The 15131-nt window shown below is 34.8% G+C and overlaps 1 protein-coding gene across 5 annotated transcripts in view; it reads right to left on the bottom strand.

The window, feature by feature from the left end:
- Nucleotides 1–15131, bottom strand: part of SGCG (sarcoglycan gamma) — an 80496-nt gene that overhangs the window by 55664 nt on the left and 9701 nt on the right. For 3 of the 5 annotated variants that reach the window (XM_061374315.1, XM_061374313.1, XM_061374318.1), the window contains one exon: nt 2271–2468. In XM_061374315.1, the coding sequence (XP_061230299.1) occupies nt 2271–2465 (195 nt within the window). In that variant the 5' untranslated portion in view covers nt 2466–2468. The remainder of the gene's footprint in view (nt 1–2270; nt 2469–15131) is intronic. The other 2 variants (XM_061374316.1, XM_061374314.1) reach the window with 1 other exon arrangement.

Below are 15131 nucleotides of genomic sequence, written 5' to 3'. Positions count from 1 at the left end.
GAACTTGGCTTTTGATAAGGAATACAAAGATAATGTAAAAGTAAAAATGCAAAAAGAGAAAATCCCTCAGAAATCACTGAGGTAGCAATATAAGCAAAAGATTATAGTTGTGATATCGTATCAGTTATGTAACAAACTAAGAAGCCAAATACCTCTTGTTAATGCTTCTTATCGAGCAGCTAATCTCTGTAAAGCTTTCAGATGCTCAGTGTTATATGAAACATTTTAATACAGATTAGCTCAACACCAAATTGTTTGCCAGTCATGACACCTACTAAAGTCATGCCAATATGGAGTTTATATGTTGGGCAATTAGTATGGGAGATACTGAAATAACTTATGTATCGAACACCAAAATATAGATCCCCAAAATTCCTACTCACTTGTCCAACAGATACAGCTAAAATTACAAATATATATTAATAATGTTAAATATAATTGTGTAATCTCTTCATAATATATATAGGACATATAATTAAGAAATTAATTAAGAAATTAAAGAAGTGTTATCACAGCTGACAGATTAATATTTGCCACATAACTGATGACTGCATAGCCTAATATTTCACAATTACTTTTAAACTCTTCCCAATAATGGCAATGTTTAATTGCATAAATAGGGTATATATGAATCAAGTGATTTCCTAAATAGCAAATACTAATCAAGCTTGGAACTCAGCAACCATAAAAATCTGAGAGTATATTGTTATCTTTCTTTTTCAAACAATAACCAAAAACTTGGAGGCATAAATGCTTAATTCCATCAGGAAAAGGGTTCAATGACAGTATTGATAATTTCTATGACTAAAGGCATTACAGTTAAGTGACTTTTTAATTGGGTATGTCATGAATACAGGTTCTTTAACAGGGAATTAGGAAAACCCTCATTACCCTGTCATTCACAGTCCACTCTGTGAAAAAATGCCAGCCTGCACTATTTGAGCTGTTATTGCACTGCGCTTGATGCCAAGGAAGAAGGACATTGTCCTTCAGTGGATGATCAAGACATTTGGTGCCTTCCTCACAGATAACTAGTATGAGATAGAAGTTCTCAGAAGTGGAGTTTCTGATGCTATTTTTTAGTCCTGACTGTTATTAGAGAAGGAATATCCAGTTTCATACAAGCAAACCAAACTAACATAAAAAAATCTTAAAAAATCTTAAGAATATAAATGTGAGCCACACAGAAAACAGTTTGAAGTTATTCATATTCTCAGACATTCATGATGTGCAATCACTAAGTGTACATCTTCCATGTGAATTGCATAAAAGAAAAATTGTATGTGATCTAAGATGTTCTGCATTGTATTCTGTATGACAATTAACAACACTAAAAATAATTTACTTTCCCCTGTCAGATGAAAGAAACTTGATGGGCAGCACTAGTAACTATATTAGCAAGTAGGACTTAAAATTAACCTACCTTAAGAGAAATTAGAGTATAGAAACACTTCTATGAAGGTGAAATGGCCTTAATTTAGTGACAGAAGCATAATAATGATAGATAATGAGAACTTAACACTTTCTTCAGTAGCAGGGGCAGATTTTACAATTATTTTTATCAAAACAAGTCTATTCAAATCATCTCTGTATCATGATTGCAAGTTAGAACAAATTAGCTTAGCTTTAATATTCAGTGATGCATTTTATTGCACTGTGACTAAACCTACATCTTGCAGACTTCTGAGAGTTACCCTTTAATCTACTACATGCAAAATTACATTATAAATATTAAAATATATATGACAGTGGAAAGACTAAATTTATTTCTGAATAATACATCTTAGCCTCAAGCATGATGTAGTAATAACTACCTCTGAGCTATAATTAATTAGTCAAATAAATTGTAAAATTTTAGATGCTGATAAACAGGAGAGGGAATCTACGGAAAACCAGCGCCTGTCAGCAATAGTTTAACACTAAGAATTCAGTATGAGATAAAATTACAGCAAACACATTTATAAAACATAAACTAAATAGACACTTTGAGACAACGGTAAAATACATTCTCTTAGAATGGTTAGGATTTATCTCAATATAAGGTGTCAACAACCTCAGTAGTTTAAAGATTATCATCAATACAGAAATTAAAGGAAGTATGTTCAAATATAGGCATTGCTTACATACTTTCAACTGAAGTACAAATTACAGTTGGGAAGGAATTAAAACAACTATCACACACAGAAAAGCTCATGCACATACAAAATAAGTGAAGTGGTAAGGCAGGGAAGAGAATATGAAAAAAATAGAAAATTAAAGGGGACACTTACTGGGGAAAACCACATCACTTTAAGAATCCAAATTGTCAAAGAAAAATTCACAACTAGGATGATAAGCAGGAGGAGAACAAACAGGTAGAGGCAACGCTTTCTCCAGCCATAAATTCCGATTTTGTAGACATATTCATTCTTCGGCCTCTCTAGGCTAGTGCCTGGTGTTGTTGTAGTGTATTGTTCACGTACCATCTGCTATGTAAAGAAAAAAATGGAGTGCTTAGTTGTTTCAGTTAAATGAAAATATTTATATAAAACCCCAGAGGAAATATGAGCATATAATTGTAATAACAAGTTACTAGACACTAGAAATCCGTACGAAGTTTTCCGCAGAAAGCATTTTCATCATGCCCAATTCAAACTACACTTACATGCAACTTCTTGGTACACATGATATGATGTTTTAATATACAAACTGCATCAATTCCCATTTTCAGGAGGCTTAAATTTATTTTATTCTATATAGAATGACAACACTTTCCTCCCTTTTTTCATAATACTCTAATTATCCCATCACAGAATATTTCGTTGTATCAGATAATAATCTGATAATAATCAGATAATAATATGTGGCTCACAGAACAATATTATATTTCTGTAAAAATAGTTACAAGTGGTAATGGTACCTTGTAAGCACAGGTTTAAAAACACTTCTACATATTCCCGCAATTTAGTAATAAAATGCATTCTTTGTGTTGCAAAACTTCACTGTGTCTCACTGGAATGTCAAATATGTTAAGCTTCAGAATATGTATCTATAAAAATAAATGGTTGTTAATAATGTAAAGATTATTATTTCTCAATTATTTACATTTAAACATATATTAGGAATAAAACCATTACTTACTGGATTTAAACAACTTCCTTCCCTTTATATTTCTTAAAGAACCACGCTTTGAATTTAAGAAATATCAACAGATCGCATGAGTTAAAACTAAGTTAAAAAAATAGTTAAAACTAGTTAAAACTAACTTTGACCTTTTACAGCACAGACATCACCACCACCTTAAGCCATTCATTAAACCTTACAATTTTAGCCAAGTGAGTAAAATCTCAGCAGCTGAAGCTGCTTATCCAGGAAAACACTGGCAGCATCTGTCTCATTACAACCAATACAAAAGAAAAAAACCCCACCCCTCCATGTTTTGACCATGGATGTCAAAAATAAAATATGTATTGTAAGTTTAAGCACTTCCCATGAGGGAAGTATATCCACAGGTATCTTGCATCCAAAAATTGATCCAATTTCCTACAATAAAATGTTCCAAATGAGAATGCCTTCAGACAGGTTTCACACAAGGTCTCCTCTCAATTCTGAATTTACTCCTAGGAATGAGAACACTGTGGTCTGCCCAGGCAGCTTTCAAAATGTGATTAAAGTACATCTTTGTCCAGCTGCTGGATTTACTCTAAGTCGTTAAAGAAGCTCTTTTCAAGTCTCCTTCAGAGACATCCTGTGTCTGTAAAAAGCTTGTGGGTCCCACTTCTAACCCTTATCTTTAGGAAGACATCATCTTTTGTTCCTGTATCTTCCTATCAAACTACAAGACAGAGAATTCAGTATAAGTTTACAATTGGACAGAAGTAGCTCATGCATCATCTCTTTGCATATATACAGGAGTTTTCTTATTTCTGAACTTCCACTCAAAAATCTTTTAATTTGTTGTTCACTTATGTTAAAAAATGAGACTTGATCATCAGTAGTTCATAATCTGTGCTACAGCCATTATGGGACAATATTCTGATGTTTTTTTGCTGCTATGTGTTTTAGTTGTCATGATACTGCTTATATAAATCTTTTGACCTGCTGAAAATACTGAAAATAGTATAATGATTCTGAAATAACTTAGCTTAACATTACTGCATTGTAGATTTACAAGATGTTATTTGATATCACCACATGAAATACACTAATCATAGTATGACAAACTATATCACCCACACAGAAGCTGCCCTTTATGTTAAACCTACTTTACTATCTTCTGCCAATGGCTTTAAAAAAATGCTTAGAAAAACCTCTACCCTTACTTGCACACAGGAGTATATACCCTAACATAGTTTGTCCTCTGAGTTTCTTACTGTTTCTTGCATTACACATACTTGTTAAGAGCCAATTTTACAAGAAAGAAGATAGATTACAGCTACAGAAAGTGCCATCCTAACAGAAGTCCCCTTCACAAGACAGCTCTGTCTGTTCCTTGTGTTGCTATTTGCTGCATTTTCAAGGTAAATTTTACAGTAGAAATGCCATTTGACAAAGAGTAAATTAACTCTCAGATCTTCATGTTTTCTATCAGCCTCATCATGGTAGTCTCTGAGGCTGGGATTCATCTTACAATGTTAAGATACCAACAATTTAGCCTTCAATATCTGAGCCAGTCAACCTGGACTCCATTTATGGTTAATGAAGATAAAGCTACCCCTTCCAGGAATTATTTATCTGCCTTATTTCAGATTTTTAGACATCCAATGAACTGCTCCTTTGAAGTGTTTAACTTCTCTATAAAAACAGAAATAAAGAGAGCCTTGGATGATTTTTTCCTATGCACATGCCTCCATGTTTTAAGACATAAGCATTTGATCAAATTAATTCCAACCAGAATGATTTCCAGAAGCATGTAATTTAACAAGATTATTTTGATTCCTGTCCTCTGTTCCATTTTTACTCTGTTGTAAGATGTTTGTTGTGTGAGTTGAGGGTTTCATATATAATTTATTATGTACTGCTGTTTAATGAGGTGAAGCCAAAATCCATTATGCATTTCACCAAAACGCCTATGAGTTTTGTGATTGTTTTTATTCCTTCAGAAATTCCACAGGGGACCGCTCCCAGCACAGCACTGTTCCCTGCACAAATTATTTTTTTCCTGATAGAAAACAGTTCTGTTGATCCTGAGCATTATTAATACAGCCAAAAATTATTTTGGTCCTACCAAATGGGTAATGGTGGCCTAGACAGCTGACTGCTTTTGAAAGGATTTAATTTTTCATTTAATATCATATTTCATGATTTTAAAGCAAATTAGTGGCCCAGTACCAAGTATTACAGAGGAAATCCTTTAAGAATTCATACTGTTGGACTGTCTTTCCTGGAAAAATCATCTTTCCATATTACTGACTTACACATTCACAAGCTGAAATCATACAGGAGAGTAATCTCAGACCTATCTGGAGAAGTCAGAGAGAAATTTTTCTATAGGTTTGGGATGTTTTAGGAAGCTGGGCTGAAGGGAAACCCTGAGACAGGCAGATCTCATAGTTGGCTGGTGAAGTCTGCCAGGATTCAAGAAGGATTTTTAAAAGAACAACAACAGATATTTGAAAAATGTGATTTGTAAATGTAATAACCATAAACTTTAAGTTGGTTGTTTAGGAGTAAACTAAACACACACCAAGAAGAAAGTAGTTACTTAGACACCTGGATGTACACAAGTTAGTTGGAGAAGCAAGCAGTCTGCAGAATGAACTATGACTTCAGTAACTGTTATCTTTATATTCTCTTACAAAGACGGCACAGAGTGATGAACTACGATGAGTAATAACAATCCTGGCAACTGACAGTGCAGGTAAAATGGCAACTGAGTTTCAGAATGAAAAATCTGACATCATTCAAATGGGCCATGAAAACATGCTTGCATCAGGTCAGCGGTACCATAATAAAAATACTTATTTGGAAGTGGAATTTCTTGGTGTTCCTACCCAAGGGCCCACACAACCATAAGTCAAATAAAATTAAGATCACCTACTTGCATATTCCTTATGGATTTCTGTATATGTGGCCATAAATCCAGGGATTAAGCTTTATTATGGTAGTCTCCTATTTGAAAGCATTTTCCAATGGTCATCATCTGTTTTACTGGGATCCATTTTTATCATATTCTTGCCTATTTGCTGATTTCAAACAGATACTGAATGCTAATTAGCTGCCAAAAGATTTGTGATAGATTTTAAATGATAGACATAACTTGTGAACTACTTGTACACTGCAGATATTTTGACCACGTGAGATTTTCTCAGGTGTTCAGGCAGTATTTGTAAGTGTTGCACATAATGCATGAAATTCATGCCTACAGGAATACATATCTGAGTGCCAATGAAATGCTTTTTACACTGTTACTAAAGGTGAACTATAAAAATATGTAGCCATGGTAAACATTTCCTTGGCTCTATTCCACCTTTTCCTATTCGACTTCGAGACTGGCCCCTGTGAAATTCATGATTCAGAGGTCCAGGATATTTTTAGATTAGTACCTAGATATTGAAAAACTGTTCATCAATAATGCTACTGTTTGATTTAGGTCAGTTTGGATGTCAAGTTCAAAATGCCATTATGACATCTCTGGACTACTCATTTAAGACAGCTGAGTTTTTAAGAAGGCATTTGCAAATTTATCAGTAAGTCTGCTTGGGAAAGCAAGCCTGAGTAGAAGCTTGTAAATCGTATTATTTTCAGGAATTATTTGTCTGTAGAGAATTCTAATTAAAATAAGCAATTTTAGTCTGTTTCAAATGCAAAAATGTTTGCACCGTTGTTCATAAATGGCTGTTATTTTATTGAATACAAATAAAATTCTCCTTCAGAACTGTATTATACAAGTACTTTGTCCTATTGTCACTAAACAACTACCAATATTAAACTATGAGAAAGCATAATATAAATATGCAACTAGTTAGTTTATTAATACTAATAATCAACTATAACTCCATGAATAATTATGTAATTATTAACATTTTACATTTTTGGACTGTTTCAAACTTTGTTGGGATTTTGAGCAGAGACAAAAAGCTAAGCACTCAAGAAAACCTTTTCAAGTAAAAATTAAGGGGTTTCACAAAGAAATCTGAACCACTGATGCTCATACTACATGTTCTTTTGAAAGGAACTTCAGTCATCAGTGCTTCTACCCTCTTTACAAGGTGCATTCACATGCAAGAAAATTCATAGTAAGTGTGGGAATGAAAGAGGTGATAAACTTAAACTAAAACAGTTCAGTAGAAAGAGCATTTTAACAACTTAGACTAAATTCTTGTGCTATTATAAATTGTAAACTGAAATAAAACAACGTGTCAACTCAGGCAAGCAAGAACTACTTTTACAATCTGCATACAGTATCTTCATGGAAAATTATGCTCATTAACATTGGTTTATATGCTGCATTGGGCTAGATGGGTATTATTATATAGAATGAACTTTGTCTTCACACTTTGGTGGCATCCAGGTATGCATACTTCTGTCTTTGTGGAGGACAGAAGAGGTTCACTAATTAATGTCCTGGTTTCAGCAGTAGCAGTCATTTTTGTCCTTCTCAGTAGCTGGTGCAGTGCTGTGTTTTTGACTTTCAGCCTGGGAACAGTGCTGATAACACCAATGTTTTTAGTTGCTGTTCAGTAATGTTTGGTCTGACCAAGGACTTTCTGAGTCTCATGCTCTGCCAGGGAGGAGGGGAAGCTGGGAGGAAGCAGAGACAGGACACTTGACCCAAACTAGCCAAGAGGTATTCCATACCACAGCACGTCATGACCACTATATAAACTGGGGGCAGTTACCTGGAAGGGCTAGATCACTGCTCGGTTGGGCTGGGTATCCGTCAGTGAGTGGTGAGCAGTTGTATTCTCTTCCCTTGATATTTCCCTTATCGTTATTATTATTGGTGGCAGCAGCAGTGATTTGTGTTATACCTTAGTTACTGGAGTGCTCTTATCTCAACCAGTGGGAGTTACATTCTTTAGATTCTCTCCCGCATCCCTCCGGGAGCAGGGGGAGGAATGGGGGGGAGTGAGAGAGCGACTAGGTGGTTCCAATTACTGACTGGACTTAAACCACGACAATTAACCAACAAAAAATAGGATGAGTGACAAAGGAAAAATAGTTGAGACAAAGGTGTCATTCAACAGAAAAAGAGAGTAAAAGAAACTTTTGGAATGCATATGGAAAAGCTTTCAAGAAAAAAAAAACAAACCAAAATTAATTCCTTTCAACCCTCCCGTGTTCTGACATCTTATATTTAATCTTGCCCAACTTTGCTTTGCTGAGATGTGTGTATTATATAGTTTATTACAGTTTGAATTGTAAACTTCTGTCATCAACTGAAAAGAGCTGGATCCCTGCAGCGTAATTTGTGGAAACGGGCAAAGAAATTCATATGGCCTGGTTAACTGTTTACATCCCCTGCAGTGAAAATTTACATAATAACTGTGACATGGTCAGAATTAACAGCTTTGCACGTTTTAAGTGCCAATACAATAGCTGAAAGGTAGACACTGACAGCATAGCATGAAGTGCTTTATTAAAGATGGTTGTCCAATACCTGTGTATTTACAGTATCATTTACAGTAAAAAAAGTTTTAAAAACATTTTCAGTCCTTCAACTTGATTTATTTTTCCTCCTTTAACAAACTCCCCAAACGTTAATTAGATCAGACACATCCTTCCGAATCAAGAGGCCAAGAAAAAACATTAGACAGATTCTTTTTCTAAATTATTTTTAATTTTTGCAGGCTTTTTTATTCGCCATCATTTCAAGAAGTAGCTAGTTTTTGCTACGAGAAATCCCATCTTTCATGCAAAATGCCTTAAAATGCTTTAAAAAAAAAGTGGATCTTCTCTCTTTAAAACTCAGTCACCATCTCAGCTAAATTTCCTTGAGCAACGTCAAGTAGTGTTATGTGGAAAAAAACCCCAAAATTAAAATATCACAATTATTTACTTTCTGGAGACTTCCAACATATACTCTGACTTGGCAGACAACAGAAACCTTTCAAGAATACAAAGAACATACACTCTGACTTGGCAGACAACAGAAGCCTTTTCAAGAATACAAAGAAATTAGAAGAACTGATGTAGAAGTGATTGGATGATGATGTGGATGTAACACCCACATCTAAACAAATCTCATCCACAGAGCTACTGACTAGACCTCATGGGGTTCTCATTACTATTACAGATTTCAGAAAACAGTCTTCCAGGAGAGAGAAAAGACCAGTCTGGACAGCCATTGTTTTCACCTAACAATGAAAGCCTGTGATCAAATAATGGTGTCAGGATCACTTAAGTATATCCTTACTTATTGTTGCCTGTGCAATGAACTTGTATAGTATCAGTGTGGAAGTCTTGTCCTGTTGAATGTAATTCAGTGTTTCTCACTAGGGATTACTACAAAGACATTTTAAAAAGTTAAATCTAGAACAGGTAATTAATCTTTTCTTAGTAATACTTTTTTTATCCTTCAACCCCTTTGAGAAAAGGTATCTCAAAAAAGTTTTATTATTTTGAGGAGATACTAAAACTGTGATAGTGAATATTTCCCTTTAATTGTGAAATACATTTTACTCTCTGAAGTCCAATACATTTTTTCCCCATAGTAGTTGCTGTTCAAAATAATCTATTTTTTCGTTGAAAGGCTGCAAGTCCACCAGGAAAAGAAAAGATACATGACGTAGTGCAGTCAATATAAGAACAGAAATTATTGCAGGCTCTTCTGGCTGTGAGGTTTTTCTCTCCCTCTCTTCCCTGGACTTAGATCTACTGTGAAGCAGAAGCCAGAATAGATTCATTCCAATAGTTCCCTCTTTTTCTTTAATCATGCATTTAACAAAACGTTTATAATTAAGCTAGGTATAAGCTAAATTACTTTAATTATGAGAAATTTAAATTCTCAGTTAAGTCTTTCAACTAATACAAAGAAAGTAGAAGGAGACTGCTTACTCTGCTTTCTTGTTCTCTACAGCATGACAGAAAACAGGAGCTTGTTACGGAATGATGGAATACCCGTGTTACTGTGTTCAATTGTTCATGAGGTGATGAGAGCTAGTCTTTGATTCCTCATGTAACAGTTTTCCCAGAACAGAACCACAGAAACCACAAAACCTGAAAGTTGAAAGGGACTTCTGGAGATCATCTAGTCCTAGTTCCTGCTCAAAGCAGAGTTAACTTAGACATCAGAATTGGTTACTTGTTGGGAAAAAAGGTGCAACCATACATTGTCAGGACTTCATTTTCTTCAGTAGCTTTAGCATCTCTGAATAGTCCTGCTAAAATCTGATTGTCCACAGTCTCTGTGGCAGCTTCACATTCTATTTAATTTAATCTTTTTTTTTTTTTTTAAGTTCTTAAGTACTGCTTGGACTCTCTACTGTTGTGTTACACTTAGCCTATTGGAGTTTGGATCCTTTTTATCCCATTTGATACAACCAACATGTTTATTAATTCCTTCCTGTTTCTAACAACTTCTCTTGTCCTCTCTTTAGCTATACTAATTTAGCCATGTCTTTTAAATATGTATTTACCCTAAGCATACGTTTTTATATAGTCACATGCAAAAGGTTGTTTCCTTTTCAGAGGCTGCTTCCTTTTTACATAGTGCCCTTCCTTAACTTCAGAACAATAACTAAGATTCTTCAGCTCTTGTTTACTCTAACATCAACATGGCTGATGTTACAATACACTCCTTGACAACAATAGGAAAGTGACCTTGTGCACTGCTCATTATTCAGTCAGGAAATTACTCTGCCTCCTGAGGAACTGTTCCCAAACCCAGTCATTTGTGGGATCTAAAAATGCGGTCTGAATGTTGGACCTAATTATGACATTTATAATACAAGGGTAAAATCAAAAATAGTTTCCTCTCACATTGTTTCTAATCCACTACAGCAAGCCACAGCTACTGTAATCACCCTGGTCAGGTCACTGGCAATATAATTAATATTATCAATCATATTTGTATGGTTAATAATATTGTTCTGTTTAGATTACACATTTCAGTCCATGAGCATGTTGATAAACTGAGTCTTTGATACAACTGATTTATCAATCTGTCTTTACAGTAAACTTCTGTTAACACATGGCATCGCTCGCATGTCCTAGTCTGTCTTTCCCAAACATTTTTAACTTGGTGTTACTCATTGCTTTCTTTGTCATATTTTCAAATATGACAAATAGATGACTATTCAAGTTAATTTAGTTTCTTAGCTCCTTAAAGTGAACCATTTTATTTTCCTGTTGTATTCTGAAGCTATATAAACATGTACACCTTTCTTCTATTTCCAGTCTTCTACCCTCCAATTTAAGTGAGACTGTATTTGTTCATCATATCCTACTGCCAGGTTCTTTTTTATTTTATAGCTGGGGATGTATGTTTTTTATGACTTCCTTCTTCATATCTTTCTGAATGTGAACCTCTGTACCATTCAGCTTCCTCTCAACATGAAGTTTAAAAAACTCTACTCTTTCTAAAGAGCCAGGTGCCTGGTTCCATTTCTGTTAAAATGAAGATGACATTCCTATTATTGCTTCCCTCCAGTTCAAAAATATTCTCAGATCCTAATGAATTTGCTAAGATGAACTGTTTAACTGCCTCTGATTACATGGACAAGCCTTTAAATGATAAGATTTGCAGAATCAGTCTTGAAACAGGTGGAAGAAAGGAACAATTTTAGGCAAGGAATGAGAGAGCTATCTTGTCCTTAGGGAAGGGTTAGCAGAATTACCCTTCCTCTTCTCCGTAAAATTTAATAAAAATTCTATCTTTATGGAAAAGAAGAATCATGTACATTTAGTCTACTGTGCAAAAGGTTTTCTCACTATAAAGGACAAAGCAAAATTAAGCACACAGGGACGACCTGAGGATTTATAAATTATAAATTACAGTCTTTACAGTATTATAAATTACACTGGGAGCTGAATAACACATTCTCTCTTACTCTGATCATTTGATCTTTCCAGGTATTAAAGGGGTTTTCTTCAGGTGAGAGTGGAAGGTTTCCCTTCAGTTTGTCATTCTTTGGGAGTAATACAGCTTTACAACACAGCCTAGGTATTACCTGACACTCCAAGAATAGAAACACAGAGAAGATGGCTGACAAATTTACACAACTTTTATTATAAGCTACCACAGGTTAATTTTGCTCACTAGGATTTCCGCTCTTTTATTCAGTGGCAGCTAAATTATTTCCTTATTCAGAACAGACATCACGTTACACTGGATACAGACAAGGCCCTTCTAGTCAATCCTAATTTACACTAATTTACGGAAAAAGTCTGGCATTGAATTCTTACAGTCATTTGCAAATAACTTAATAAACAACATTCTGAATAAAATATCAAATTACTGAATTGGGTATAATTTCAGATATGTAAAATCCAATGACTGCTTAGGTTACCAGACAAGACTATGATAGGTCCTGTCTTTAGCAGATAAATTATGTTTTTATGATATGTGATCTATCCCAGACATCCATTTCAAATTTGTTACTTGGGTTATTAAAAAAAAAAAGAAATTAATTAAATCAGGCAACACAAAACCAGTTTAAATTAGAAGTTAAACGTGACAACCAAACCTATATATTTAGTTAAACCAAGATTTGGCAACATCTTGCTGTATATTTATGTACCCAAGCCACTCAATAATGCTGCTTGCTAACAGTACAAACAGCTGTCAACACAATTTGATACAGAAAGTTGATTAATTTCAGTACTTACCAATATCTTTGAAAATATTCTGAATTTTTAATAATTGCAGGGATAAAAATTCAAGGAAAATATTTTTTATAACTCATTAAAATGGTTCATGGCATCAAAGAAAAAAAAAAAGGAGAAATAATTCAGCATGACCTGAAAACTGGAACATGATTCTCTGGGATATAAAGATACTTCTTAGGATACAGTTGTATCATTGAAAAGTCTCATAAACTGTTAAAGTATTATATAAAAATTAGTGATCCTTTTTTATTTATTGATGTACTTCTTCACACATTAATATCTCTAATTCTGGTGTTCAAAATGTTCTCTTCCAACCTCTCAGATCTATTACTTTTGTAGTTCCACAGTTGCTGACAGTGAACTGTTAACTAAATGAGTGAATGCAATTTCTTATAAGTCAGCTCTTCAGGCATTTAAGTATAGAAGAAAAAGGTCCAGTATTTTTCCTCCAACGGAACACACTAAGCCCCAGAAAACTAACACTGAAACAAATGGGAATGTTGTAGTCTAGATGTCAGCAGTTTCTAAACTACAAATTATGAGATATTCTAAGCAAAGAACACAAATTAGCTCACAAGTCAGTCCTCCTCTCTCCTAAGAAAACTGACATTCAAAAATAGGTAATGTAATTACAAATCTACAGAGAAAACTAGACAGTTCTTTTCTTTGCCAGTCTGCCAACCAATATAGCACGTTCACTGGCTGGAAGTCTGGGTTTCCTAAATATTCAAAACAGACATTTAAAAAAATTGTCATTTCTTTCTTATAATTACTAAGTGATAGTATGGTTGTGGCTTCTCTGTTTTAGAGAATAAGGGAGTTTAATAGTGTGGATACTAGCCACTCTATTCCTGCTGGGCTGTTCCATAGGCATGTTTAAATTAGCAGTACAGATCTAGCTATTAATTTAGATTTTTTTTAATGTTGCTATTAGAATGCTCTGAAGTCTTTCAACTTCAATTTCTGTTTTATGTAACTTCCTAGAAAAAAACAAACAAAAGAACAAAAAAGAGAAACTATGACATACTGTTCACTTCAGACTAACCTGCAGATTGTTCATCTTTAGATCTAGTGTACAGATCTTGGTACAACTGGTTGCAGCAGTAGATGATAGTGCTCTCTATAGACTAGGAGAGCTCTCCAGCATTAGGAAAGAACAAGATACTGTAGCAGTGCATTTCCTATATATATATATATTTCATTTTTTTTCAGCAGGACAGCCATAATACTAAGATTCCCTTCTAAACACAGGGCAGAAGAGTCTTACTTCTGTCCATCTGTCCCAGAAACTGGATCGCCTCTTCCCATGTAGAACTATCCTTACACCTTCTTTGTTTTCCCCTTCTCCATGCAGTAAAGTCTCAATTTCTTACTTACTCTAGCCAGGCCTGTCTCCTTTCCTATCAGCTGCATTTCTCCCAGGTTTTGTTAAACCTTTCTCCTTCCCTGCTTTCTTACAGTTTTAACATATTTCACCCCTTACACAATCTGTCTTCCTTTTCATCTTGCCTCCACTCCAGTTTTCTGACTCCTCAACATACTTGCCCAGCTAAGGCATGCTTTCATTTATATCTTAAAATGTTTCCATTCCTGTTCCTTTAACCTTCACACTTACTGGTAATTCCAGACTCTTTCTCACATCTGTCGCTAGCTTTTCTCCCACATACAACACTCTTGGCTGATGCGGCTCAGTTCCTATTTCTCTTGAGGACAGACACCCTAAATCTATCTACTTCTTTCCTCTTCCTGTTTGGCTTTTGTTCTCTCTGCTTTAAAATTCATCTCCCTTACAAAAAACAGCAGAAGTGTAGGAAAACATCTCACTGAGAGTATATATTCTTGCAGGTGACAAGATCTCAGTTCTCATTTCTCATTTCCAGACCCATACCCATTGCAGAGAAAACTGTGCCTTTTATGCTAAGGTCATTTTTTACAGTATGGATTTTCCTACCTTAAAAGTAGAATAGTAAACTAAGCAGGGTCAAGGCATGTGCTGTAAACACCCATGCTGTTTCACTGACAACATGCATTCTTGAATAACTTGCCTACACTGCCTGGCATGGACAAAGCCACACAATGTTCTGGGAACAGCACAGAGGAAGGCTCCCAAAAGGGCACTCCGTTTGCTATGGATGACAATTGGTTATACAGATGCAAGCTGTGTCATGTTATTTGCTGAGGCTCAGCCTCTGTTAGCACACATGCAACTTACTAAAAAAATCAAAAAAATCCCCTCTGTTCAAATGAACATTACCCTAATTTTCCACTTAAAAGCATTTCTTTTTTTGTTGGTTTGTGTTGATGAGAGTTTGTGATACATCTTAAGTGATCTAAGTTAAGTATATTGGACAGAATAGTAACAAGTTCTAAAATAGTAAGCA

This window comes from Neopsephotus bourkii, unplaced genomic scaffold (assembly GCF_033783945.1).
Source record: "Neopsephotus bourkii isolate Nb327-2 ecotype Australia unplaced genomic scaffold, CSIRO-AGI_Nbou_v1 NB_1638, whole genome shotgun sequence".
Taxonomy (NCBI): domain Eukaryota; kingdom Metazoa; phylum Chordata; class Aves; order Psittaciformes; family Psittacidae; genus Neopsephotus; species Neopsephotus bourkii.
The sequence above is the reverse complement of the archived record's forward strand: the minus strand, read 5'-3'. Positions and strand labels throughout refer to the sequence as shown.